Raw genomic sequence first — 16,752 nt, forward strand, 5'->3', positions numbered from 1 at the left:
AGAGGTTAGCATTTTTAGATGACAGCAAGAGGTCCTCTGATTTGATTCTTGGCTGAGGTGCCTAATGTGCAGAGTCTGCATGTCCTCCCTGTGTTCACTTGGGTTTCCTATGGGTCCTCTGGTTTCCTCCCAAACTCTAAAAACATGCATCTGGAATGTTTCTCCCCTGGCCTCTACTGAAAATGGGCTTTATCCCAGTTGGACTTTCCTGGGAAGAAAATATTAAATAAAAAAAATATCTATGTCTTCCAATATTGAGGTCTCCTTGTCATCTAGCATCTCTCCAGGAATAATGTCTGACCAGGCAACTGCTACTTCATCCTCTGGTTGTTCCACTTTTTCAGTCTTTGCATGTAAGACTGAATCTGGGAATCTTGAGGCAATGTTACAACTGCCTCATGTACACAGACAACCCTCTCCTCCTCCCAACAAATTCCAACACATGTGAGAGATGCAACCATATAGCCATACTGGAGGCTAAGCTCTCTCAACTCAGTACTGGCATAACCAGTCAGGAGGAGAAGGAAACCACACTCACTACAATTCCAGTCTCACATAGACCTACCACGACAGCAAACCAAACACATAAACACACAAAAACATACTTGGAGGCTCTAAATAAAAATCTGCCTAAGCAGCAGAGACCTCCAAAGCAGAAACCCAAGCAACCGCTACCCCAAAACAAAACACGTACAACACATAGGTCACAAAGCCAGTGTGCCGAACAGTCACAGCCCTTAAGGCTAAACAACACACCAGATACACTTGTAATAGGTGACTCTATCGTCAGGCACACTGATGTCCCACTCACCAGGCTGAACAAGGAGAAGGTCACGGTGAGCGGCCTGTTGGGCGCTAGGATATGCCACATAACACAAGCACTCAGGTCACTCCAAGGCAAGTACAAATATGACTCAGTCATTGTCCATGCTGGTGTGAATGACCTGAGACGTACCTCCCTGGACTACATGAAAAGAGACATAGAGGAGCTCTCTGAGCATGTAACCCAGGCCGGTATGACCCTGACCTTGAGTAGCATCTTACCCTCACCAAGAATGATGCCACAATATGAAGACAAGATGATCAATTTCAACAATTGGCTTAAGTATTGGTGTCATTCAAAGGGGATCCAATGCCTGTCAGCCTGGGATGACATGCTCGACAAGCCATGATGCTTCGCTAGGGATGGCTTGCACCTGTCACCCCTGGGCTTTCGGATAATGGCAAAGGCTCTTGCTACCCCCATAGTGCCTTTTTTAGGCAAGGCTCAAAAGACAAACCCACTTCCATAGGTATCACAAGGGATAAGAAACTAAGAGTAATTCTACTCAACACCAGAAGTCTAAACCTCAAGATGCACGCACTAGAAACTCTCCTTAGCATGGAGAACATTGATATCTGTGCAGTAACAGAAACCTGGTTCAAGGCTCCCGAGAGCACCCCAGCACTACCTGGTTATACCTCATACCATGCTTTTCGGCCCCAAAACTTGGACCAAACCACAAAAGGAGGGGGAGTATCAATATTTGTCAAAGATACCCACATCTCCAGGTTGGTGGCACAGCACAAAGCATCAGAGACTATCCATGTGCAACTAACAGTGGGTAAAACTGCCTTCCAGTTTATAGCATGCTACAGACCACCCTCCCAAACCCAGGAACCCCACTCGGCCTTCCTGAGAACACTGGAAAATATGAAGGTCTCTCCAAACACCATTATATTGGGCGACTTCAACTACCCAAACATAGACTGGGAGCATTACTCTAGCTCCAACACCCTAGCCCAAAGGTCCCTAGAATTTATAAACTCAAATGCTATGAAACAACTTGTTACCACTCCCACAAGAGGGGAAAACATACTGGACCTGATCATCACCAACATGGGGACTCTATACTCCAGACCAGAAGTGTATCCCTCATTGGTACGATCAGACCATAAACTAATCTCACTGGATATTCACATCCCAACTCCACCCCCTGCCCTGAAAACCACAGTGAAAAACTTCTCTAATGCAAATTTCACACTCCTCAAAACTGAGGTGGAATCCTTCAAAGCCCCCGGGCCTGTGGAAAATATGGCCCAGACCACAGAATCCTTTATAAACGCATTCTATGAACACCTTCAGGAATGCATGGATCATGCAATCCCAAATAAAACCAAGTCCCAATCCTCCAAAGGCAGATGTCCTGTCTGGTGGACCCCAGCCATAAACAAACTATGCAATAGAAGGAGGAAGTTACTACATGATAGAGCAAAATCCCAAAAAGGGAAGGCATCTCTGATCAGTATTAGCAAAAAACTATGGACACTCATAAAATCGTCTAAGGCCAGCTTCGAGAGAAAAATTGCACAGGACACTAAAGATAATCACAAGGCTTTCTTTAGTTATGTTAGGAACCTGGGTGGGAATTCCCAGGTATGCTCAGAATTAGTCCAAAATGACAAAAAATACACCGAACCCACAGACATTGCCAACATCCTAGCTGACAGGTTCAGCGCAAACTTCTCCCCCCCTCCCCACCAAAAGGGCAAATATCTATCCCAGCAGAGTGCTGCCCCCTGACATCTCAGATGCTCATGTAAGAGCTGCCATCTCCAAAGCAAAAAACACAGCATCAATGGGACCAGACGGTGTCCCGGGCTGTGTCCTACATGAACTCCAAGAAGAGCTAAACCCAAACATAAAACTACTGTTCAATCTCAGCCCTACTACAGGATATGTACCCAAAGAGTGGCATACAGCAACAGTGGTCCCTCTCCACAAAGGTGGTGCCTCAACAGATCCTGGAAACTATCGCCCCATAAGCCTGACTAGCTTGGTCTGCAAAGCTACGGAAAGGATCACCATGGACCTCATAAATAAAGATATTGGGGACCTACAGACACTGGATCCTACCCAGTTTGGCTCTTAAACCTGGTTGATTTCTTTGAAACAGTCACTAAGGCCATTGACGAGGGGAAGGTGGTCCACACAGCCTACCTGGACCTCGCAAAAGTCTTCGATACAATACCCCACTCGGGCATTATAGATAAGCTCACCAGCTTAAAGAAAAACCCCTATGTCACTAGATGGGTTGCAAACTGGCTCAAGGACAGAAGCCACATGGTTAGAATTGCTGGAGCCATGTCAGACTCCAAACCAGTTACAAGTGGCGTCCCACAAGGCTCAGTCCTGGGACCTCTCTTGTTTGGTATATATTTCTCGGAGGTACAGGCCAACACGGAAGGACTGTGGCTGACCAAATTTGCAGATGACTGCAAACTGGGTGCCATAATCGACACTCCAGCCGACACAAGCATCCTCCAAAAGGGCCTCATAGAAACAAACAACTGGTGCCAGAGCCATGGCCTCAAGCTAAATGCCAAAAAGTGTATAGTCATCCCCTTTGGCAAAAACAAAGTGCCCACAAATTACCACATAGGTGGTAATCCATTAAGTACAGAAGAAGTAATTAGGGACATGGGGACCCAAGTTGATAGCAATCTCACATTTGACAACCACGTGGCCAAAGTGGTTAGAAAAAACATTTTATATAGCCTACCTAATCATGAAGGGATTCACATCTAGATCAGGGGAGGTCATTGTGCCCCTTTACTCATCCCTCATCAGGCCCATAATTGAGTACAATGCCCCTTTTGGGATGTACCTTACCAGACACCTGCAGCAACTGGAAAGACCCCAAAAGTACCTCACCAAGAGGATCAAAGGGCTCAGACAGATGCCATATGCTGCCCGGTTAAAGGAACTCCAGCTCTACTCAGTGTCATATCGCCTGCTCAGAGGCGATCTGTGCCTGACATATAAAGCCATGTCCAACCCGGAATTAATGGACATGCTGCACCTCAGAAAATCCAAATCCCATCGAGCTACGCTCGAGACTTGAACCTCAGCACTGAAATAAATAGGACATGCTGGAGGGACAGATTCATAACCCAGAGGCTCCCTTCACTCTGGAATAAAATCCCAGTCCAGGTTAGGCAGAGTCCCTCATTGACTCTCTTCAAGAGGAATCTTGATGAGTGGATGGGAGATCATAGGTTTACCCCGGGTATCCCTTCTGTGTCACTATTAGACAGAGGCACAGTATACCAACCTAAAAAAAGGGCATAGCAAAATTATTTTAAAATGGGTGGCGAAAGCCAAACACACTCTGGCTAGGCTTATAAATGCCCTAGGGCAGATAGCCTAGTATGAGCCTATGAACCTATGAAGACATCATTTTCTGCTCCACCTTTTTGGATTTATGTAACCATAATGTGTGGTAATCCGCATTTTGTACTCCATATATCCACTTTGATAGTGACTTCATCTTTCAGCCTGTCCATGACCTACATGGACAGGCTGAAAGCCCTGTCATTTTACTCTGTATCGTATAGCCTGCTGAGAGGTGAAGTGTGCTTAATCTATAGGGCAATCTCCAGCCCTGCCCAAATAGAAATGTTGCACATCCACAAGTCAGATGGCTCAAGTGTCACCCATCCTAGGGATCTCAACCTAGCTTGTCACATTAAAGGATCATGCTGGAGAGACAGATATGTCTCCCAGAGACTGCTGCTTCTGTGGGATAGACTCCCTAGTCACATAAAACAGACCTCTTCACTGACTCTATTCAAAAGCATCCTAGATGATTGGATGGGAGACCAGAAATGCACCCTGGGATGGCATCCATGTCCATCATTGACAGGGGTAGCCAAATCATCATGCATCAGCATTTCCTTCTCCAAACTAGACTCAATCTGCATCAAGAGATACAAACACTCACTTCCTATTTCCTCCCTCTCCATTCTATTTCCCTCCAGTCTCAGCTTTATGGTTACCTGACCAAAAAGAGTAGAGAAGTTCCCTGATCCCCTGACCAAATTTCTCAGGCATAAAATAGTACCTTGGATCTCCCCTGAAAAGAGGTTATTAGCCTAGTGGGACTAACCCAGTTTAAATAAATAAATAACTTTTTGACTTCCAGTATTAACTTGTATGGCTTTATGCAGTTAGTCATCTCACTCACTGTGGCAAGAGCTCCACCCTAGACTGGACAATGGTCTCTGCCCCTCACATGCACAGCACCTCATCAACCTCTGCAGACTCCCTTAGTGACCACATTCACACTTAACTAGTAGGTTAATCACCCATCATGTTAAACAACATAACTCAAATGGACCCGAAATTATGCAAATTTCAGCCCAGCCATCTTGAAATCAGCACTAGAATCCATCAACTGGTCTAATCTAAAAAATCTCCCCCTGGATAAAGCAGTCCTCATTTTCAATGCAATATTCTTAAATACTCTAAATAAGTTAGCACCTCTTACATGAAAGAAAGGTAAAACCAACCATGTCCCTTGGCTGTCCAACAATGCTAGAAATCTTATGCAAAATAACAATAAGGCCTGGAAAAATGGAGAAAACGTCAAAATATCTGCAGGATTTAGAGAGCTTTGAAATCTTACAAAAAATAAATAAAACAAGTAAGCAGTGATACAAAACAATGTTACAATAATTTACAGAACTGTCATAAACATAATCCCCAAAAAGTCTGATCTTCTATCATAAAAAAGCACTTGAAATTGCTAGCCAATTTAATATCTACTTCATAGACAGCATAGCTGCACTTACCAAAAATAACACTAACATCCATAATATCCCATATCCTACCCAACCCTCTCCCACTCTGACATTATCTTTCAGTTTAAAAATTGTTCCTACTTCATATATAAAAAAAATACTTCACAAATTCAAACTATACTCACCATCTGCTTTCAACCTCCCACTTAAATTTCTCAAGATATCAGCCAATATTATAGGATACCCAATAACAGTCCTTGTAAATAGGTCAATGCAAGGATCCTATGGTCCTAAAAAGTCACATGTAATCCCAGTACAAAAAGGGGAACCTCAACATAAATATCCAGTTTTTGACCTATTACTATTCTTTCCCCCTCAAAAATACTTGGAGAAAAGTGTCCACAAGCAACTTCTTTAATATCTCCTTTAACAAGAACTCTTGACACTTAACTAACATGGCTTCCACCCAGCATATAGTATCACCCCTGCCCTCATATCATCCCTGCACACCATCTACAAAGGTAGGGATAATTGTAAATCTGTATCCTCTTTATTCCTAGACCTATCTAAGGCTTTTGACACTGTACCACACAACAAACTCTAACATGTAATGTCTTGCCTTGGCCTCTCACACTCAATGTTCACCTTGTTCAGCAGCTACATGTGTGATAAACAACAATCTGTTAAATGACTCTCCACCCTATCCCATTTTCGGACAGTTACCACAGGTGTACCACAAAACTCTATTCTTGGTCCCCTACTGTTTAATATATGCATCAACATCTCTGTACTTCTTCCCAACATACCTCTCTCATACAATAAACAGATAACTACCCTCATTTGCTCTTCTGATATCCCAAACCATCATCAAGAAATAGCACAAGAAGTCTTTAATGCCACTGAAAGCTGGCTCCAATGTACCCAATTACTGCTCAACCCTAAAAAAACAAAATACTTGAGTTGCCCCAATGTATATGGCCTTGACAAATGTGACTTCAAAATTTCCTCCCTAAACAACACTGACACTGAAATAGTATATCATACTAAATTGCTTGTCATAACCAGAGATGACAGCCTAAAATTCGGGTGTATGTCAGAACAACGAAAAATCGGAATGCTCACATGAACGAATAATCAGGAACTCAAAATCGCTATTGTGGGGGGCTGTGCCCCCCACACCCCCGCTTAATATATATTCCTACTCCGAGATCGCACTAGGACAGGGCAAATATTCCGATATTCACTGTACTGCAATCCCAAAAAACCAACATCGACTTCCTGATTATTCACTCATGTGAGCGATCGACATTTTGAGTGTTCGACGTTCTAAAGTAGACCCTAAAATTCAACATACATATTCTAAATACAATTTAAAAAACTCACCAAAGGTTAGGAATGACAAATATAACAAAAAACCTTCTTCATGAAGATTACCAAAGCAACCATAACTAACACTTACTTACTACCATTACTTCTGTATGGAGCCACTCATCCTTACAAACCTCCAAACTTCTCTAAAAAACTAAACTAGAGTAATGTTAAAACATGATTGCATGCTCTGCTACAAAGAAACCCAATCAAAGCCTCCACTGCACTGCACTAAAGAACTCAGTTGGTTAGAACTACCTCACTATCTTACGTAACCAACCTAATCACAGATCTATGTTTAGCCATCAAATGGAAAAAGCACTGAAGAGCATGTCTCATCGAACATACCATTCGTCAAGCTGCTCAAGTAACATGGCGTTACAGTAGGGGTCAGGAAATGTGCCATTTCCCCACTGTAGTGCAGTCTCGGAGTTTGCATATATAATTAGTTGGGAAGCAGCCCCCACACACACACACACACACACACACACACACACACACACACACACACACACACGAGGAGTTTCACTGAGTGGCATTTTCGATGTAATGCCATTCAGTGATTTTTTTTTTCTTTTCGATGGCTGAACATAGACCCACTAATCACAGCACAAAAATTAAAATCCTACAGCCTCCACAGCTTTTAGTAAAATCTCCAAAATTATTGCCTAAAACATCCCTTAAGATTAAATGATAAACACTTCCTTATTCACAAACCAAAAACAAAACAATTCTGCAGGACACTCCCTGTACTCTAACTCAGCAGCAAAAATGTGGAACTGCTTCCTTGTACCTGCCTTGCTTCAAAAGGTCAGACAAAAGTGGGGAAAGGAGAATCTCCCCAAAACAGCAGACACTGGTCTCAAGCAATAATAAAATATGAATGATTATGATCAGAAGATTGCATTCGGATCGATGGCCCTCAAGGAAATAAATGTAGGACACCTAGGTGGAGCAGTCCTCTATATGACCACCATGTTAATAATTGGAAATCAAATCTTGTATGGTCATGTGTTAAGAAAATACATGTGAAATTGCTATGTGACACACTTACTAATGATTTATTGGAAAAGTGTTTTAAGGAAAACTTAAGGAATTACCTGTTTCACAGAATTTGCCCTGGTAGGACTGTCGACACTTGCATGTGAAGCTTGATCTTGTTCTTCCGCTTTGACAGGTCCCACCATTTTTACATGGATTTGGGATGCATGCCGAACCAGCTACAGGACAGAAAAGAAAAGCATTTATCCATCCAGTGCCGTAACTTTTATAAATCTCTAAAAGAAAAATAACATTTTTGATCTGGACACTATTTTTTCTAAAGATCAGCACCAATAAAATGTTTCTATCAATCCATGCTTTGTAATATCATCTGGCATATATTATGAAGAGCATGCCTGCGATTACTCGTGTGATTTATTGCTTCTGTAAATAATTCTAGGTGGTGTTCAGGGACTGGATATTACGTAAAATAAGAACATTTAGTTTTGGTTCATTGTAAAGAATTTATTCTCAGTGACCATTTTATCCTTTTCTTTTTTGAAAGTTGCACTCAGCTAGGGAAATCCAGCAACGTGTTATGTTTATTTGCTGTAATGCAATCATAGTTTAAGTGTAAGAGCACTGCAGGAGTGACTTAAAGAAAATCATTTTCCATTGACTTGAAAAATGGGATATATCTGCCTGTATCACTGCTAGCTATGACAGGTGCTTGTTATCTGTTGCTTACTTCACACAAGACATAGTGTCTATCATTTAATGTATAACAGCAAGACAGATGCTTCACTGCATTCCATTGTGTTAGTGATCATTCTTTCTCTGAGTCACAATAAACACAAAGTGATAATAATAACATATGGGGGCCCTACATGGGGTAGACAGGTGTTTTCCTCTTTATTTATTTATTTGTTTATTTTATTTTATTTTTTTTGTGGTTGCCATTTGCTTCTAACAAGCCTAACTTCAGGTGTTCTGAGAATATGTGCAAGGTAGGGTTACCAGGTTATTTTTTTGTCCTGTATGCTTTTGCACCTACACCTGCTGACCACTGAACCATCTGAAATTATACTTGAGTCTATTCATTTCACAGTGATCCACCCAGATCCACAGGGTAAGAGCTGTCCAGAGATGGCCATCATTCAGGCAGCCTTAAGGGCTGTTTACATTAGGATCAGCATCTCAATAATGAAGGCATTTTCTTATTAGTCTATTCTAGTGTATGCACACCGGTACTTGCAGAGCGAAGGGTGGCTTGGTGCACCACACCCAGACCCTCAGGTCACAGGTCAGCCTCATCCTTCTGGACTACTGAAATCCACAATCAGCTCTGACTCCTCCCCTTGGGTGGGTACACCCATCCTCCCCACCAGCCCCATCAAGCATCCAAGCCTCTAAACAAACTCAACTGGGCCATGGCCAGGGTTTATTCCTCTATAACACTGGAGCCAGCTGTGTAATGCCAAGCTATATTGCTCAGTTGTGTGCAAGAAACACACCAGAATGGACTCATACAATGTTGATAAGCTGAACAGTCTTACAATAATATAACCTACAAAAATACAAAACAGAATTGCTGACCCAGTATAATTTGATATTGTGTATCTTACTGATAAGCAATACACATTATTGGTTATTTATTTAAACATTATTTTATCAGGATAAATCAAATTGGACACAAAGTGTCCATTTTCAGTGGAGTCCTGGGGAGAAAAGCTCCAAGGAAGTTAACAGAGTACATACATGGCTTAGATAACAATAAATAACTGGCATACAAGGTAAGAGAAACAAAGAAGTACAAGAACAATTTTGTAAAACAATAAGATGCTCAGACAATAAGATACTCAGGAGTAGAACCCCTTTTTGCAATATTTACAAAAAAAAGTACATATCAGGTGAGTATATCAGATGAGAATACAGTGTATGCAATGGAGGCATACAGCGGGTCACTTAAATGGAGTAGTGGGTCTTCAAGGGGGGGTCTTTGCAGTTGCAGAGAGGGTTAGCATAGAGGTGTGAATTAAGAAGGCCCTTGAAGGTGCTTGTGTGACTTTGTAGCCTGAGTTCAGGTGGGAGGGTGTTCCATACTTTAGCAACATCATAAGAGAATAGGGCCTTCCCAGCGCTGTTATTGCATGGGTTGATTTCAATCAGGTTTTTGTTACATAAACATAGTTCCCTTTTGGGGTTGTGAAAGTTTAGTATGTCAGCTAGGGTAGGGCTCTTCCCCAGATGAAAAAGAATTTGATGGGCTATAATCAGTTGGTGGTAGCGTAGGAGGTTTGGAAATTCTACCCAGTGCAGTTTAATTAGGGATTGGCAGTGGTGGGAATGTGATCTATTATTGGCAGTGAACCTAGCTATTTTATTGTAGCATGTGGAGAGTTTGTTCAGGCTAGTTTTGTTAATGTTGATGAGGACTGGAGAGGCATATAGTAGTGTTGATAAGAGATGAGTTCTGGCCATTGTTATTCTAGTTTCGGGGGTCAGGAATAGTATGCAATGATATAGGCAACCAAGTTTTCTATGGACTTTAGAGATAGTTTGGGATACGTGCTTGTTGAATTTAAGTTGTTGATCAATAGTGATGCCTAAGAGTTTGGCCTCAGTTACTGGGGTGATGAGGGTACCATTGGTTGACATGATGGTAAAGGTGGTGGAGGAGTGATTGATTGGGTGGAATAGTATTAGCTGTGTTTTTTGGGGGTTTAGTATTAGTTGGTAGTTGTTTAGCCAGTTCTCTACCTCAGTGAAGGATTCCTGGGCTTTACTTTGTAGTAATTGGATGTTTGGTGCTGAGCAGATTAGAGTAGTGTCATCTGCATACTGGACAATGTTGGCTTTAGTGGTAGCTAGGTGGAGATTATTTGTAAATATGTTGAAGAGAAGGGGACCAAGGATTGAACCTTGTGGGACACCGCATGTGACAGGGAGTGGGGGGGATAGGGAGTTGCCCCATTTGATAGATTGTGACCGGTTGTTTAGTTAACTGTAAAACCATTTTAGGGTGTAGTCATTGAGGTTGAGTTCTGCTAGGCAAATGAGGAGTTTGCTATGGGAAACTGTATCAAATGTCTTGGCTAGGTCTAAGAAGGTGGCAGAGACCAGCTTCCCTTGGTTCCTATACGAGTTTATGGTATTGGAAAAGTTAATTAGAGCAGTGTTGGTGCTATGGGAAGGTCTGAATCCATGTTGGGTTTTAGTTAGAAGGTTGTTAGTTAACAGATGGGTAAGGATTTGGTGGTGGATACATTTTTCTAGAATTTGTGAGAGGGGTGATAGGATAGCAATGGGATGGTAGTTGGAGAGGTTAGTAGATGGACCTCCCTTGTGGAGAGGGATGATATATGAGGTTTTCCATAACGAAGGAATGGAATGCAAGGAGATAGATCTGTTAATGAGTAGGGAGATGGGGCAGGCAATGGCCTTGGAAGAAATTTGGAGATATTGAGCTGGGAGACTGTCAGCAGCTAGGGTGGTAGGTTTGAGTTTAGCTAAGAGATTTTGAATGGTTGTAGTTGGAACTGGGTTAGAAGTGAAGAGGGTGGAGTTAGTCTGGTAGTTTAAGGGTTGATGTTAGGTCATGGGTGATTATTGCACTTACCAGGTTCAGTATTGAAGAGGTAAAGTAGTTATTACAACTAGAGGCTATGTGTGGATCAGTACCTGTCATATCTGGGGGTGGTGTGGTGGCTTTACCAGGCTGGAGGATGTTGGTCACTGCAGCCCAGAATTTCTGTGGATTGTTGTTATGTTTACTTTGTAAGGAAATATAGTAGTGTTTCTTGTCCAACCTAACCTGCTTTTTTGCTTTATTTCTGAGCTCAGCAAAGCTTTGCCTAGTTATGGGAGTTTTGTATTTTTGCCAAGTTATCCAAGCTTTGTCTCTAGTCTTGAGTAAGATTTTTGTGGCTTTGTTTAACCAGGGGGCAGGGTTACTTTGTAATCTTATAGTTTTTAGTGGGGCTAGTTGGTTTAAAATCTCTAGGAATTTGGCATTAAAGTGTTCTACTGCATTATCCAGATGAAGGGTTTTTAATGGGAGCCTAGTCACAGGATTTTAGGGCTTCTGAGAATTGTTCTGGGGAGAAGCTTTTTTGGGAACAAATTTGTAAGAGAGCGGGGGTGTTAGTAGACTTTATTTTGTGCCAAAGGAGAAAGATTGGGTTACGGTCACTGAGGGAGTCAGGTAGCATTCCAGATAGGTGGGCAGTATTGAGCTGGTTAGACAGGATCCGGTCTAAGGTTGATTCTCGTTTGGTGTTTTTTGTCAGTTCTTGTGGGTGAGTGTATGAGTTGTATGAAATTATATAGGTTTATGTGGGTGGTGGCTATGGGTGAGTGTATGGTGTTCCAGTCTATGTTGACATCACCTAGGAGTAAAGTTTCTTGGGACAGGGAGTGGGAAGCCCAGTGGAGTATAGATTCTAGTGTCTTAAGGTTGTCTCCTGGTGGTATATAAATGCTGAGTAGGTTTAGTTGTTTGTGTTGGTTTAGTAGGATTTTGGTGAATAGGGTCTTGGCAGTGTTGAAATCTGGGGTTTCTTTTTGAAGGAGCTGGACTTTTAAATTGGATTTGTAAAGAAGGGCAAAGCCACCACCTTTTCTGTGAGGTCTATCAACTCTTAGTATGTTGAAGCCAGGTGGACTTATAGAGTTATCTTTAATGTGGGGTTTAAGCCATGTTTCTGTAATCATTATAATGTCTGGGTATATACAGAGATAATTCCATGTAACTGTTTTATTTTATTTATGATACTGCGAATGTTCAGGTTTAGAATGAGTAAATCAGTGGGTTATGCTTAAATGGGAGGTTGGGGTTGGGTGTGGTATGGGTGTTTTATGTTGGGCCAGGGTTGGGGTGGATATCACCTCCTAGTAGTAGTTGGGCTGCAAAGCTGGCAATGGTTTTAAGGTAGAATACAGTTAGGAAGTGGTGTTTGAGGCTGGGGTATTTTTTGGATTGTGAGGTGTAATGGATAGGAGAGATGAGTTGAAACTTTAAAGGATAAAGGATAATTGGTTGTGCGTTTGCAGGTATGAAGGGATGGTTTGTGGTGTGTGGTAGGGTGGGGGATTTGATACAGTGCATAGTGTTCAGTGGATGGTGATAAGTAGTAATGAAGGAGAAAAAGTAAAGAGAGATGGATAGGGAAGGCAAGAGTAATGGGATGATATGGCTGTGGGAGTGTGGTGTTGGTGACATGGTGATTGAGTTATCTGTGTTGGTAGACTGTGGATACAGTGTTATAACAATATGAAAAAGGTTTGTTTAATCACTTTGAGCATGCTAAATACATACAGAAAGACACATCAGAATAATCACCTGGACTATGCAAATTACTAACAGGAATACTAACTGGGCTGAGAGGGGTTGGCAGCTCACTTTATACTAATGTGTGGCTTTCTTTGTTTAATTTTTTACATAATATTAACATTGATGGACTTAAATTACTTATAAATTGTAAATAAGATTTACTAATTTATTTTAATTTGGAATAATGTAGTGGGGGCAATGTTGTCATGAGATTCATTAGTACTGCAAAGTTTCTATTTTACTTTGTTTAAAATGAAAAGCAGTTTGTACACAATGCCCATAGCAGAATCTTGTATATCTTTCACTTTTTTTCATTTTTCATGTAATTTGCAAGGCTTTGACCTGTCAGCCATATGTGACACACAACAGAATTACATGAAATCCAGTGTGTTATTTCTTTTGTGTTATAGTTAACACTGCAGCATTTAGTCTTGTAATATAAAGAGTTTTATTATCATGACGACAGAATTATTGTCATGACTTGTGATTTATTTTTTCTTTTCTTTCCAATGCCTTTTTCGTAGCTTATTTTATAAATTCCTTCTTATCAATCAAGGATATCACTCTCAGTCACTTCAGTTTGTAAACATCAGATATACTTGAAAATATAAAGATTTATACGATTCTTTCGACAGATTTCAACTCAGCACGTTAGATGTTCATTTTGTATTGCAATCATTTCTATGCTTTTATATTTCAGAAAGATAAAGGTGGTTGTCAGTTAAACAAAATTCCATGATCTTATGATGTGTCACTTGGTAGATGTTCCATCCCATCTTATATCAAAAAGCTGTCAGTACCCTGGGATTCGTGATTAACTCATATCTTTACAGTATCAATAGCCCAGTTGATTGATTCTGGTTCAGCTAACTAGTTAAGATAAGAGAGGCTCTGTTTGGGATAATGTTGTGAGAAATTACCACTCTGGAACATATAGTTAGACACCTTATGTAATGCTATTTAGGTACAAATACTGAATAGGATGTTTTGGAGTACCTCCCTGGAATAAGAATAGTAGATTTTTTGGGGGTCTAGTACTATGTTAGAGAAACATATACGAGTGGATCAAATTGTGGAGCAACCCAGCCTAGATAACAACACTCATGATAGGCTCTTTTGATGCTAAGTTATCCAATCACTGGCACACTAGTTGTGAGAGAAAGACTAATCTTTGCCCTACAACTGAGAGGGTAATTACAGATTTGGGTTGGTAATGATGCCAAATGATTAATGCCAACTGCTGTTGGGATAACTAGGACTGGCAGGAGACACAGATTACTGCTGGGATGTGATAGTTTGGAGGGTGTTTTGATTACTGAAAGGATGAATGCAGTGGACAAGGGTCCCTGAACACTGTCAAGATTTTGTGGAGGCAGACAAGAGACGTTGATTATTTCCTAGACAGGTAGGGATAGGCAGGTGCTATTATCGCAGAAAGAACAAGTAGGGGTATAGGTAGCTTATAATGACTGCTTATAATAATTAATGAGGCATAAGCGTGCAGACAAGTCACAGTGATTGCTGGCAGGAGGAATGAGACAAGACACTCAGGTTAGTGGCACTACATGCAAGATTGTAGACAGATTGATACTCGTTATTGACAAGCTGGATTAGGGTGTAGGCAAGGGACATGCATCACTAAAAAAATATGTTATTCGTTGATCATCACAGGGACGTACAAATGCTCGAGGCTTTAGTCAGTGCTTGGATACAAGTGGAGTTAGGGGGTACAGAGACCCACATATTTTGCCTCTACATGTGGTTATACCTCCTCATAATCAGATTGTGAATATGTATAATTCTGCACCATTAATTTGTGCAATTTTGCATTACAGTTAAAGCTAGTATTTTAGGAATTTGTTATAGTTGAAGTTAACACTGCAGCATTTAGTCTTATAATATTAAGAGTTTTATTAGTACCACTACAGAATTAAGTCAGTCCTGTGCTGATGTTCATAATACACAGGGAAGAGTACTGATCACAGAATGTACTGAGGCCAGCTGTTAAATAAGGAGTGTTTAATCTTGTTACTGTGTGTGTGCGTGTGTGTGTGTGTGTGTGTGTGTGTGTGTGTGTGTGTGTGTGTGTGTGTGTGTGTGTGTGTGGGGGATGCAAAATGGTCAGGTTTCTGTTACATGAACAAACTCCCTTGTGAGGATGTTTTGCACACATCAATGGCTGGTTGAAGCTTTTAGCTTTACTGCATTGATATGACAGAGAAAAGTTTTTCAGATGGAAGTGCTGCCGCTGACATGCGAAGATAAAGATAGTTCCTGTTACTGAAAAGTACTGTGTTCCTTGAGACTGCTTATAGGTATTTCATAACAGAACAGCAGAAATAATGAAATACTATGACGTTACTAACTTGTAGACACTTTATAATAAACTTGCTTTGATTTTTCTGTCTTAAACTTTCTTCTCTATTTACACTCTCAGTATTGTAATTAATTACCGAGCCTCAGATCTGTAGTACTGGACCCCAGAACAAGGGGCTGTAATCACTCTCAGTGTTGTAATTAATTACCGAGCCTCAGATCTGTAGTACTGGACCCCAGAACAAGGGGCTGTAATCACTCTCAGTGTTGTAATTAATTACCGAGCCTCAGATCTGCAGTACTGGACCCTAGAACAAGGGGCTGTAATCACTCTCAGTGTTGTAATTAATTACCCAGTCCCAGATCTGCAGTACTGGACCCCAGAACAAGGGGCTGTAATCACTCTCAGTGTTGTAATTAATTACCGACCTAAGATCTGTAGTACTGGACCCCAGAACAAGGGGCTGTAATCACTCTTAGTGTTGTAATTAATTACCCAGCCTCAGATCTGCAGTACTGGACCCCAGAACAAGGGGATGTAATCACTCTTAGTGCTGTAATTAATTACCTAGCCTCAGATCTGTAGTACTGGACCCCAAAACAAGGGGCTGTAATCACTCTTAGTGTTGTAATTAATTAATTACCCAGCCTCAGATCTGTAGTACTGGACCCCAGAACAAGGGGCTGTAATCACTCTTAGTGTTGTAATTAATTACCCAGCCTCAGATCTGTAGTACTGGACCCCATAACAAGGGGCTGTAATCACTCTCAGTGTTGTAATTAATTATCCAGCCTCAGATCTGTAGTACTGGACCCCAGAACAAGGGGCTGTAATCACTCTTAGTGTTGTAATTAATTACCCAGCCTCAGATCTGTAGTACTGGACCCCAGAACAAGGGGCTGTAATCACTCTTAGTGTTGTAATTAATTACCCAGCCTCAGATCTGTAGTACTGGACCCCAGAACAAGGGGCTGTAATCACTCTTAGTGGTGTAATTAATTACCCAGCCTCAGATCTGTAGTACTGGACCCCAGAACAAGGGGCTGTAATCACTCTTAGTGTTGTAATTAATTACCCAGCCTCATATCTGTAGTACTGGACCCCAGAACAAGGGGCTGTAATCATTACAAGGAAACAGAAGGGGAAGGGGAGCTCTAACCACTATAGGGATATTTAAGGGCAGTGGCCAGGG

The 16,752-nt window shown here is 41.4% G+C and overlaps 1 protein-coding gene across 2 annotated transcripts in view; it reads right to left on the reverse strand.

Annotated features, from left to right (window-relative positions):
- The window catches only part of HABP2 (hyaluronan binding protein 2), a 677,235-nt gene that overhangs the window by 399,363 nt on the left and 261,120 nt on the right, over positions 1–16,752 (reverse strand). For both annotated transcript variants that reach the window (XM_044055834.1, XM_044055835.1), the window contains exon 6: positions 8,031–8,150. In XM_044055834.1, the coding sequence (XP_043911769.1) occupies positions 8,031–8,150 (120 nt within the window). The remainder of the gene's footprint in view (positions 1–8,030; positions 8,151–16,752) is intronic.

Source organism: Protopterus annectens, chromosome 14.part0 (assembly GCF_019279795.1).
Source record: "Protopterus annectens isolate FY-2018-M chromosome 14.part0, PAN1.0, whole genome shotgun sequence".
Classification (NCBI taxonomy): domain Eukaryota; kingdom Metazoa; phylum Chordata; order Ceratodontiformes; family Protopteridae; genus Protopterus; species Protopterus annectens.